Genomic DNA, 13,878 nt, shown 5'->3' on the forward strand with positions numbered 1-13,878 from the left:
GATTGCTCAGTTTACTCTCCTGAGAGAGGGCAGGCAGAGAGAAACACTGGGTATACAAGGTACACATTTGCCATTAGTCACATCACCAAAACCAGTTGACATGCAGTGAATGTCTTTGACTTTTGGGGAGCCCCTGGGGTCAGGACTTTGGGGGCCCTGGATCAGTTGCTCACTTTGCCCAGCTGTTAATCCAGGTTCACCATTCTGTATAATGAACAGAAATGTCATAACTTCATAGTCATAACTAGAGTCCAAACATTGTTTTATTAGTACAAGTCTATATTTTGTTTTATCTTATCAATTTTATTTGTCTGTTTCTTCTTGTATTTTTAATATTAGTTTTTAGTCTAGCTTTTATTAAATTTTTTCTCTTCTTTTCTAATTTTTTTATTTTTCTCTTCTTTTATTTTATTTCAGATTTTTATTATTGATCCTAAATCTTTTTTATGACTTTGTCTTCTCACGTTACACTTGTTCTGTCTTATTATCAGCTTGTCAATCAACTATGAAGCACTTAAATCTACATTAACCTGTAAGAAATGTGCTATATAAATAAAGTTTGAGTGATTGGAACAATAGAACCAATGTAAATGTTGATATTTGAAAGTCAAGTAGAGAGTTAGATTGCTTGCCTTTTTACCTACTGTAGTGTACTGCCACAGAAAAGAAAGGGTTATCAGCCTCCCCCTTTTTCTTCCCTCTACCCCCAAACCCATTTTCATTTTCTCTCCGTGTGCATCGGCCAGAGGAACACCTGGCAACTTGCTGACTCAAATAGTTTGCTCCTCATTGCCCAGTGGCCAAGCCCATTACAGCTCATTATAATGTCTATCAGCGGCAGCGACACTGGAGGGCTGCGTGCTGAATGCAGGTGTTCTAAAGTGAGGGGGGGCGGGGGGTTAGGGTAAATGCTCAGCAACGTTCCCAACACCTCGGTTCATACGGGCAACGGGGGGGGGGGGTCAAGTCGATTAAGACGTGACTGTCGCCGGGTATTGTGTCTGGATGATGTCCACGCTCACCTCACTTAACCGCCTCTGTAGATACCAGCTCTCTGAATGGCTTACCCAACAATGGAATGATTTCCTGCAGCAAGAGCTAATGGCCCCCCGCCGCAGGTAGTAACGTCACTCAGTACTCTCAGTGTTAACAGGAGAGGCTTGATATAATCTATCATTGTTTCCTTTTAGGTGAAGAAAGAGCGCAGCCGGTTTAAAGATAGGAAGAAGCCACTTTTGTAGAGAAATGCAAAGAATGAACATGTAAAAGGCAGCTAATGCACAGATTTAACACACACTTCAAGGCAGTGAGATACTTATAGGAGATATAAAATAATATGTACACAAGTCAACAGGAGAAAGCTAGTGTCACTGCATTAAACACATTTCCTGAGAAAAAAAGGGGGAGAAACAATTTAGAATGAAGAATAGTCACAGACAGGATTGTGAGTCACCTCATAATCAGACTGAATTGCCTTTTCATTTGACTTCAATTATTCAGTCTGACCTTGTGTTCAGGTTGAGGGAGGGGTGGGAGGGGGTTATATATTTTCTCCTTACCAATCACTAGTTGAGCGATGTGTCTTTCCTACACACACCATTTCCCTGGCCAGTGGCAGTTGTTAGGGACAATTCAGCTTTCAGCCCGACCATTGAAGATATATGCTGATTTAAGAGTTATGTGTAAGTTGACTTACTGCTGCATTCATCTCATCCACGCTTGTAGCCATTTTTTTTGTAGCTGTGGAGGAAGACATGTCTAAGTCTTAAAGAAACAAAACATACATTATTCTGTGTTAATTGTTCATTCATGACAAATACGTCCAAAAATCATCTATTTTCTATTTCCTGTAAAACACTGAAATATTTTTGCATGACTCATCATTGGCTGCAGTTTAAGATACAGTATATGTATTTAATCACATATGATTTGAGGCATGGTATAAAACTTAGGTTGTAGTGCAGCAGCAAGCAAAGGCAATAGGAGTAGGGAAGTATTTAAACTTAACAATTTTGCAGTTTGAATGACAGAATTTAACATTTAGTTTTAAATTTAAGACAAACATATGTGTTCATAGAAGAGCAGAATAACAAATACAAAGTGTAAGCATCAACAAAAAATACTAGTGACAAACAAAGACAAACACAGTCTCATATTTATCAAACTTATTTGGAAGACAAATCAAAGAAGAGAAAAAATGGTAAAATTATAATCAGACTGCAGTTATGTATGTATATATATATATATATATATATATATATATATATATATATATATATATATATATATATATATATATATATATATATATATATATATATATATATATATATATATATATATATATATATATGTGTATATATATGTGTATATATATGTATATATATATATATATATATATATATATATGTGTGTATATATATATATATATATATATATATATATATATATATATATATATATATATGTATATATATATACTATATACATGTAGTATCTGCCTCTACACAGTTTACAGCCAGATTTTCTGATTCAGTTTTGATCTTGATCTTGGGGCAGCTGTGACTCAGGGGGTAAAGCGGTCGTCAATCGGAAAGCGGTCGTCAAAACCGCCAATCGGAAGATCGGCGGTTCGATTCCCGGCTCCTCGAGTTCACATGACCATGTGTCCTTGGACAAAATACTTAACCCCAAAATTGCTCCTGTTGGCTGCACCAACCGTTTATGAATGAATGTTATTTTCCCTCCTGATGAGCAGGTTAACACCCTGTGTGGTAGCTCCTGTCATCACTGTATGAATGTGTGTGAATATGACATGTAGTGTAAAAGCATTATGTAAATACAGTCCATTTACCATCTACTCTACTATAGTTGCCGTAGTTGTGCAGACTCAGTTCTTCTTGTACAATGATTGATTATTAGTAATATTATAGTCCTGCTCACTTCAGTTGGTGTTTCTTTCCCACTCTTAGGACCTACTTTTAGATTTCAAGATTTCAGTTATTACATTGGCGATTACAGTGCAACCACAACTGATAAGCAGAGCTACAACTCTAAACAATAGATATAAACTGAACTTGATGTTGAAAGGGTGCATAGTTAGGAGATAGTAGTGGTTCAGTAGGAACTCTACAGGCCAAACTGGCAATAAACTCTTTTTATATAAGATGACAAGCAACATTAACTGAAATGTCTCTCCTAGTAGGTCATGATTTTCTGCCTAATGATGAATACATCATTTAGTGCCAAGCCAACGTAGAGAATATGAATAATTAGGATATTTGGTATGATAGAGTCTCAATACCATCGTTGCCGGCCTGTGAGAAGATGAGAATATTTCTCACCCACAGGATTAGTGAGGCCCATCGATTCTCAACAGACAGCCTTATCAGAGCTAATCTGAACTCAGAGGGCCAGCAGTGACTCAGATAATGTGGAATTCAATACCTCATATATCGATGTCATATCTTTCCACCACTACCTGCTTCTGAATTCAGTGAACATCTGTCCCAGCCACATGCAAGGTTAAACAGGCTGTTGCAGTTACCAATAAAGTTTGAGCAATTTTCTCTCCCTCACTTTGGAATTTTAAGATCTCGCAACAAGGCAGTGACACAAAGAAAATCATTATGCCTCTCGGTTTCTTCTTCTCACCTTGGATCCCTACCACATGTACATAGCAACACAGTCACACACACACACACACACACACACACCAAATATTTTTAACTCTTACAGACCCCTCAGTGTGAGTGGGTGGGGGGTTCCCTGCATGCCGGGGCCCAGCATAGTTTGATCAAAAGAGAGCGAGAACATCGCCATGACTGATCTATTTCCTGTCCCCAGCTAACAAGTAAATTACCGTCACTTAGTCCGTCACCCTTGTCACAAAACAGAGGCTTTATGTAGCTGACCTCAGTCTGAGATAGTGAGAGAGAGAGAGGGAGAGAGGGAGAGAGGGAGAGAGGGAGAGAGAACTATTCGTAGAACAGATGGCAGCCTCAGCTCCAGGCTAGAGAGGGGTGGGGGGAAATGAAAACTATTTACGCTAGTCGGAAAAGAAAGCAAAAAAGCTTCGCCCAAAGTGGAAAATTAACTGTGGGGTTATTTCAAAATGCTAACATAACTCAACTCCATGGGGGGAAAAGACAGCAATGATGTAATCTTTGAGGTAATCGCTCGATGGAGGAGGGTTGTTGGGGGGGGGGGGGGGGGGTGTAACTCAACTGATATTAGATTTTTGAAAGTAGACACTAAGGCAGAGACGGAGAATGATTGTTAGACCCTAAAGTACATTGTTTGAACATATAACAATCTGAAATTTGACATAACTTTCTGTTACACTGTAGAATCAAACAAACCCTCAAATGTGTTGAACAAGAGTGAAATTTGTCATATCTTTTTGAAAGTGTCATCGGTTTAGTTTTAGGGTGTTTGCGCCTTTCTGGACCAGGCAGAGAGATGGGAGTCACAGCTCAGAGGCAACAACAGTTCCAGAGTTAAGGCCCAGTTACGCCACACACTGAAATCAACACATTTCAACATTTGCTTTGTTAGTAGTGGATTCACTTGTGGAGGGCAAAGCTGACCAAATGCAACCGTCTTGACAGGGTTTGACCATGAACACTCTTAATAATACATCCATGAAACTATGACATCACAGAGACCTGGAGGCTACCAAACGGAGGAAGCTATCATATTAGATTTCAAGCCACACCAATTTAGAGAGCCATTAAATTAATTTTCCGGTGACGATTTCTGATCTATGCAGGAACTTAAGGGTCATTATATTCCAAACAAAGTGCTTGTCAGAGTGTTACACAAGCTGTTTGGAACAGTAAAATGGCAAGAAACCTCCTTCCCCCTACATCCTTTGCGACATCATTAGAATTAGGACTGAAGCAGCCGACAATTTCTTCTTTCAGAAACCAGCAATCTAACAAGCATGCCCACTTCACGCAGCCATCAGCCAGGTGTGCAGTCGTGATAAAGTATACTTGAAGAGATGGTTGGAGGACACTCTTCATACTAATTTGTGACATTGCTTGCAAAACAGGCATTGTGGATAGATTTAGTATATGTACACGTGTTTAACCCTCCTGTTGTCCTCGAGTCAAGGAAGGAAGTTAGGAAGGGAGGAAGAAGGAAGGAAAGGAGGAAGGAAGGGAGAAAGAAGGAAGGAAAGGAGGGAGGGAGGAAATAAGGACAGAAGGAAGGAAGGAGGGAGGGAAGTAAGGAAGGAAAGAGAAGGAGGGAGGGAGGAAGGGAGGAAGGAGGGACGGAGGGAGGAATGAAAGGAAGGAGGGAAGGACAGAAGGAAAGGAGGAAGGAAAGGAAGGAAGGAGGGAAGGAAAGAAGGACAGAAGGAAAGGAAAGAAGGAGGGAAGGAAAGAAGGACAGAAGGAACAGTCAAAATAGACGGGGTCAATTTGACCCAGGAAGACGACACGAAGGTTAAAGTCAAGCATAAGTTAAACTTGTATATGGATTTTAAGGTTGGTCGAGGTTGTCGCCCATACGTGACGTTTAATGTAACTTTGATGTGCTAAGCAGTCTTAAAAATACCGTACATGTAACGAGGGCCACGCTCTTTGGGCCAAAACCTTTCTGGAGCCAGCCGTTCTACAAACAACACGATGCTTGGCTGAAAGTATACTTCTACAGAGGTTAGACACAAAGTATAAACTGAAGCAGGATGTAGAGTCTGAAGACGAGCGCTGCTAGTACAGAAGGGTGCGCCAGTTGTCATCACCGCCTCAGAGATGGTGCCACCCACGTGAACATACTGTAGCTGGCCACTGAGGTAGTCCTTAATCCAGGCTGCAATGTACTGTAGGGTGTAGTTGAGTTGCTAGATTACATTGGAGCTTTGCTGCTAGTTTACGGGGCTGGATGGCATTGAATGCACTGTAGAAATCATAGGAAATGACTGTTAAGGTTTCAGCATGCTTCAAATAAGTGAGCGATGGATTTGTTTGCTTGTGTGAAAATGCTTTCCACTTTCATACCTCAGCAAAACATCCAATCAGACTTAGAGATTAGATCAGTTAGATGCATTCTCCCCTGATTCCACTGTCTGAAAGGGGTTTAGTCAATCCAACAAGCATTTTGTTGAGGCATACAGAGGCTCTAACAATGCTTATCTCCCTCTCCAGATACAAGTAGGCCATATGCACCAGAATACTATTCAACATTATCCTCAGGTGCTAAAAAAACAGACTTTTTAAGGTCTTAATAATGTAAACTCAAGTCTGTAGTCAATGAGAAGAATGAGAAGGCCTGTGTTTGGTTCTGAGACAAAGCTGGAGGTCTTCACAGCTTAGTTACCCTCCTCAAACTCTAGAGGCTTCCAGAAAAATACAATAAACACAGTCGTCTTTGCCACTTGGATGTTTAGCCGAAGCATAATTAGAAGTTTGCACACGCAAGGTAATTCAGTACCTTCCATATGACTTAAATACTGCATGAATCCCACACAAACCAAATGTTTCTTCATGCTACACAGAACATCATCATAGTACATTCAAATCATGTCATGTTTAGGTTTTCACACTATAAATTCTACAGTAGGTATATCTTCAGTCAGATGTGTTCAGACTGAACCAGATCTGATTTTTAATAGATGTTGAACACCAGACAAAAAAAAACAACTGCTGGTCTGGAGGAATTTGGACAACCACAGAGCAGAGAAAGGTATCTTTTCCTTCGTGCCAGCAGATGTCTTTCATCAGCCATTTAGTTTTCCCTTCATTAATCATTTCCACAAATCTCAAAGTCACTAATTAGACTAACAAGCTTAGCGAGGTGGTGACACACCCTCATGGACCCCCGGGGGGGGGAGTGAAAAGGACTGGCCTCTTTCTGACTCATTTCTCCTGCTGACTTTACACACACACACACACACACACACACACACACACACACACACACACACACACACTCACAGCAGGGCCATATCATTTCGAAGGTGGTCTGGGGTGTGTTTGTGTGTGTTCTGTCCCTTTGAGGACCAATTTGAAATGTAGACCTTTTTTTTGTAGAGTGAAACTAATCCAGCCTCACTACTTCTTGAGTGAGTTTAGGGTTTAGTGTAGTATTACTGCCGGTGACCAGTGTGTTTATGTGAAGGAATGAGTGTAGTCAGTGGAAGGTCCAGGCGTGTCCATGTGTTATCTGCCATCATCTTCCTTTTTGTATGCTTTCTTCCAAACATATCTTTGCATGTAGGTGCATGCATGTGTTGAAATACAGTATGTAAACTTGTGCCTTGTTGTCTGTGAGACAGGCTTTGTAGGTGATGAATGGACGCCCCTATCATCTGCCCGCATAGAATAGAGCCCTGTGTAATTACAGGCTTTTTGTCGGTCTCTTCAACCCCTCTTCAGGAAATCACACTTCTGCAGCCACAGATAACGTTGGTTTTATGTTTTGAATGATTTCTACAAAGATGATAGAAATAAATGGCAGCAACATTTGGTGAAGCTGTTTAATATGACTGAATCCAACTGATGCTGTCTCAGATTAATTTCTACTGGCTCTCACGTCATGCACAAATGGTTACATCATCCATGACATAAAAGCTCTTGCACTGGAATGCATTCCAAGAATAAAACCAACCATTTAAACCATTTATAAGATATAGCCAACTGTGTGGTTACTCTGCAGCAGCCTGATGTCACTTTCAGGTAATTTAATGAAGAATACAGTGAATGGCAGTGTGTAATGCCACTGCTCTAATCAAAGGCTGCAGGGATTTCATGAACTGGAGGATAACCTTTTCATACATTATAAAGCAGCTGCAGACAACACACCCACATTCATGTACAGATTACTGACATTCCTACTGTAATCTCATTAAAAATCCTTTTTTATATCTACTGTTTGAAGAGTAACTATTTGTATTTGAAGTGTTAATCAATTTACTTTACTGTTGTTGATCAAATCAACAGGTTGGCTGTGAAGAGCCCTCCTCTATTTCTATTATACCATCTTAAACCCCCCCCCCCCCCCCCCCCCCCCGGCCCTTCTCTCTCCGGCCGCCAGCCAGCTGTTTGTGCCTCGGCTGCCCAGAGCTGTTTTAACCAGAGCTGCAAGATTCTGGACAAAATGAGAATCACAGTGTTCTAATGATACACTGCATGTTGTCTTCTTACAAACAGTACAAGCAAGAAGTGTGTTGCCCACTCCTTTTGAACGCTTGGAAAACGTCACTTACCATTTAAGTATAACATTAGAGCAGCAGGCACAACATGAGGAACAGTTGCAGGGAGACATTAATCCAGAGCCATATTTTGGCATCACTGAGGTAGCAAGTCCTCACAGCAACCACTGTCTGTTTGTAACTTTGATGTCGGGGGAAAATAACGTGAGTGAAGGAGTGTCTTCATCGATGAAGAATTTTAACCAGACAACAGCCCCAGTTTCTTTTCTTGTTGTTTGGCCAACTCACAAGATTAATGTGAATTATTTACAGCTGAGTAAGTTTGCCACTGACAGTTGTCATTATAGTAAATTACACTAACTGTACTACAGCTTTCACCTCCTGGAGCTTGTTAAGACACGTTAAGACAAGTTTATTATGTAAGTTGTAATTACAAGTGCAGCAGTAATATCACAATATCTCACATTGTTAGATTAAATCTGCATGACACCACATAACATGAAGATCTTCATATATTTTCTCCAGTGAAAATGGAGATTAATTTTACAATTATGCAATAAAAGATAAGATATCTTTTTTTGAAGCCTTGGTGTGTTAATGTGTAGATGTTTGCATTTGACAGGAACCTCAACAACATGCCATCCTATTTTCCACTCTGTGTGTGCCTGTGTGTGTGTGTGTGTGTGTGTGTGTGTGCGTGTGCGTGTGTGTGTGTGCGTGTGTTGACATGCATAGTAGCAGGTTGTTTTGGAGGGGGCTAATAACGGCATTGAAAAGACCCTCTTTAACCAGCTTCTGTGATAAATGACTGAAAATTGCTGCCAGCTGAGATTACATCATACATGTAGGATTTAGGATGTGTCAGAATTTGTATTCTTTGTGTGTGTGGGTGCGTTTGTGTGTGTGCGCACGATACGAACATGACCCAGAGATGGGCATTCAAGGTTTGTGCTGAAATTATATCACCTTCATACCTGCAGTTGGGTTTTACTTGTTGCCCTTTAGTTATAATCTAGTTTCTGTTCACACTGACCAACCTAGAGCTATAAACATAGCGCAGGCCTGAATGATACACGGAACTACAAACTGGTATTAGCTGGGTGCTTTTTAAAAAGTTGTTACTGTAACCATGTACCACTGACTTCAAGACCGGTTTGAACTCAGTTTGATATCAGACAGGCCATCGCTAAAGACACAGTCAACATTTTAGCTGCTGAAGTAACATTCGCTTCACAAACTGTCAGGATGAGCTGCGTCACCGCTTTGAATCCCAGAGGTGTAGTTTCATTGTTTCTATGGTGATAAGCTTAAAACAATAATATGATGTGCTTAAAAGTTTAATGGGAGATGATGACTCAGGCCTGTCACACTCAAAAACCAGCAACCTGTTTGCTCCATGTCTGACACTGATGAGGTGGATAGTTTGATCATTTGTTTAGATAGATAGAACATCCACCACTCTGGGTTTGTATTCAACTAAATGATTATGAATAATATTTGTAATGACTGGAATTGGACCTCATATGTCATAAATAATGTTGATAGGTAGGAACAGGACAAAAAAGAAGGCGGGGGATGGGAAATTTACTTTCTGGCTTCCATGCTTCAATGGTTTTAATGAGGAACGGCCAAAATACATGGAGTAGGACGTAAGAACAACACATCTCTGTAACCCACCGTTTCAAGCAGTCTCGGTCTGGTTGGTTGGTCCGCACCAGTTCCATTGACAGCTGTCACACCAGCCTAAACAAACCAGCCCAAGTCCAGTGGCAAATGCACTAGAGTTCCCTTGATGGCCTACATTGAAAACAGTGATGATATATGACAGTAAATTCCTCACAGAATTGTGATTGAAGCATTTTTCATACTTTTTACCTGTGTGCATTGAAACTAGGGTTGCAAAATTCCGGGAATTTTCAAACTTGGAAACTTTCCATGGGAATTAACGGGAATTAACTGGGAATTTACTAAACTGAAAGTATGTTCCTATTAGGGAACTTAAATATAGTTGTGTAGAATAATATTTTAGCATAATCCTGACTAAAACAACCAGATATCATGCAGTACAGTTGAATATCTATGCTATCATATGCTCACATAGCATACTGTTTACTGCAGGGCTACTGAGACCACGCCCCCTACATGCACTGTGCATACTGAGACCACGCCCCCTACATGCACTGTACATTCCTCCATCACATGCACAGATGATTTCTACAATCCTAGACCACACTTTTGAGCCCAGAGCACACAACTTGAAGCCTGACTTTTGAGCCTGTGGTGTTGATGACATTATATGGTAATATATATTTAGGGATATTTTTATGTGTAAGTGCTATATTTAGCCTTAAGGTGGAAAAAATAAAACTGGTCAAAACCAAATAAACTAAATTTATACAGTAAATATCACTTCAACAGACAGGAGTGGAACTTTGATGTTACTAGTTATATCATTTACACCTAAGTACATAACAATAACTAATAGTTTTAAAAACATCTTGTATATTTGGATTTTATGAGTTGTATCTCCACCAGGATACATTGGACACCCCCCCCCCCCTCAGGGATGTGTAGCTTCACAGACACATTGTTGTATTTTTTCAGAGTTGTGTGTGAAACCATTAAGAATAATAACATTTAGTTGTTTTTTTAATATTAAATTATAAATAATTGTATAATTTAATATAACTTCAACAGCTCAGGGACATCAAGCGACATTGTGCACCTTTTTTTATCATCAACTTAAAATAATGTTTTTTAATGAAGGGGTGGACTTTTTTTATCCAATTAATCAATCAAATGATGATACCTTTCCACTGAATTACCCTCAGTTGCCATAAATTCCCATTTAATTCCCATAATTCCCATGGAAAGTTTCCAATTTGGAATATTTCCAAAATTCCCCAGCTTAACTTCCCATGGAAATTTACCGGAAACTTTCCGGAAATTTACCGGAAACTTTCCACCCCTTTGCAACCCTAATTGAAACCCATGAAAAGTGGAGCGTAGTTTATCCATATGCTAGCATCTCTTTCCCTGTGTTCTCGTATGTGACCTCTTACCATCATCACTCATTCTCCATCTGTCTCTCCTTCCTCTCTGTCTTTTCTTCCCTCTCTTTTCTCTCCTCTGTCTGCGTTGTAGCCAACTGCCTCCCTCAGTGCCAGAACGGAGGAATGTGCCTGAGGCCTCAGCTCTGTGTCTGCAAGCCTGGCTCAAATGGGAAGGCATGCGAACAGAAGACGGTGCCCACACACCCCTTTCCAGCACTGCCTGGGAATGGACCCACCAACGGCCACACCACCGGTCACACCAACGGGCACAATGTGGTGCCCCAGCGGCCAATACCTCAGCAAGCGCCTCCTAATGGCTATGCGTCCGCCTCCCCTCCATCTAACAACATGGGCCAGATGAAACTAACTGTCAAGGCGGCCCCCCAGCTCGTACGACCGCATTACATCCAGCAGCACATTCAGCAACAGTAAGTATCCCACTTTGATTCAGCTTTTATTTGTCCATGCTGTCTTCTGACTACTGGAGAATGTGTTAGAACCAGCGATCAGTCATTTAGCATGATGAAATGTCCAAATACAAAGCGTACTAGGCATAGTACGAAGATCAGAGCTAACAGATATCAAATGTGTGACACTGCACCTATCAGGAAACTGAAATTAAATGTAGTAGTATCATGTGTTCCATACTTAACCTAACCTTCCTTAACCCAGAAGGTATTACAACCCAAACCTTTCTCCACTCCCTAAACAAGTAGTTTTTGTGCTTTAACCTTAATAATAGCAGTAGCAGATGAGTGAATACTTATATCTTTTTGTAGTATGGTTCTTAAAGGTGTTATCACACTATTCTGGTAAGAACGTAAGATCAGAAAATGCTCATATTGGATGTTTTAGAAGGCATTTACTACATTTAGATTTAGTTTGGAGGACCTGTTGAGCCGCAAACCACAAGAAGAATTTGTGCATATCAGTTAATGAGTTCTCCTGAACATTTCTACTTTTTGTGAACATTTTGAAAAGAAAGTAAATGATGGTGAAGCTTACAAAAGTAAAGGTTAGAATAAGTAAAAATGAAAACTATGCACAAATGTTTCATTGATTGTGCGTACATCGAAAGAGGCAGTACAATATACTGATAGTCACTACAAAGTCAGTCTGCCAATAAAAATGCCAATTACCAATCCTACAACAAAACCAATACGAATAAATCACTAACACATACAGTATAATATAGAGCCATAAATGTCCAAAAACATCCAATCGAACATTTTGTGAGCAAACTGTAATATATAACAAACTACAGCTGTAGGCACACAAGACTTTCTGAAAGTTTTTGTGGACCATCTGTTGGTGTTTAACTGTGTTTAACGCCCATCATATTGAAGAACTGAACCTCTCCCTTTGGTTCTTCACTTCATGACCATTTTGAGCATATTGGGAGCAGTGCCAAGTATAAAACCAGTCCTCTTAATCGGCTTCTTAATCCTGTTTCTATGATTAACCGTAATGCTATTACTCCAGCATACCACACCATAATGCAGCCACTGACCGTGATGCTTTGATAGATAACATCAAAGAGTGTACCTCAAAACAAGGTTTCATTACCTTTTTATGGACCAGAAACCATATTTTTTTTATTTGAATTCATTTTTCATTTATATTGTAAAGAACCAAACCAGAACATGATCAGCAAGTTTTATTGTTCGTCAACACGTACATTGTTCATTACTATTATCTGCTTGGCTGACAACCCAATGATCTGGTGTACCATTTAAAATGTATAGAGGTCATTGGACATAGCAGGACATATGGATAAAGATATAGTGGAGTAATGGCGACCTGAGCAGTGAATGAAGTCACACTCCCTCTGTGTGTGTTGTTATCTGAGCTTCTCTGTTCTTTGTTTTTGATAGCCGGTCTGGCCGCGCATGCATGTTAGTGCATGTGAATCCCTCCGTGTCCTCCACATCCATTTCCAAGTTGGCGGCTGTGTCATAAACTTTCTCACAAATTACAGAACACTAAAATATGTTTCTTAAAACGTTTGAGGTGAGAAATAGGCAATGCAGAATCTTGATCCATATTTGATCAGCACTGCAACAAAATTAAGTTTGACCCCCCAACTTAACTGAGTAAAGGACGTTCAAATTTGTTTTGGTCTAAGATGTTGGTGCTACTGTATACTGAGACATCTAATAGCTGAATGTTGTGTATTGCAACTGTAAGAAGACATGTAAGGCTTTCAAATACAACAACCCAATGTCTTTTTACCAGTGAATGAGGCCACAACTGGGGAATTGGTGTATCTTCCACACACTCACAACTCTGTATATTTGATGCAATTTATAGCTTTGTAGTAGTGTTATACTGTATTAGAGTTACAATCAACAGAAGCACAACTTCAGTGTACCTCTACTGACAGCAGCTTGCCTCAGTTTTTCTTCAAGGTCTTTCTTGTTTGATTCATATAGTAATATTTTGTTGGGACTTGTCTGGTTCAGGTCAGTTGCAAAGTTAACACTAGATACAGATTGAGAAGGTATTGGCGGACTGCTTACGTTGAATATTGATCAGGGATACACCGATCAGATACACTGACACAGACCATATTAGGGGGGCTGGATATCCGCTATGATGATATTCCACATCAATCGTTTCATCTGTCATTATCAAATCAAGTGTTACTGCCCTTTGTCACACTCA

General features: G+C 40.0%; 1 protein-coding gene across 1 annotated transcript in view; it reads left to right on the forward strand.

The window, feature by feature from the left end:
• The window catches only part of ltbp1 (latent transforming growth factor beta binding protein 1), a 137,781-nt gene that overhangs the window by 13,996 nt on the left and 109,907 nt on the right, over positions 1-13,878 (forward strand). The window contains exon 3 of the mRNA XM_053333628.1: positions 11,306-11,642. Within this exon, the coding sequence (XP_053189603.1) occupies positions 11,306-11,642 (337 nt within the window). The remainder of the gene's footprint in view (positions 1-11,305; positions 11,643-13,878) is intronic.

The sequence above is a fragment of the Scomber japonicus genome, chromosome 14, assembly GCF_027409825.1.
Source record: "Scomber japonicus isolate fScoJap1 chromosome 14, fScoJap1.pri, whole genome shotgun sequence".
Taxonomy (NCBI): Eukaryota; Metazoa; Chordata; class Actinopteri; order Scombriformes; family Scombridae; genus Scomber; species Scomber japonicus.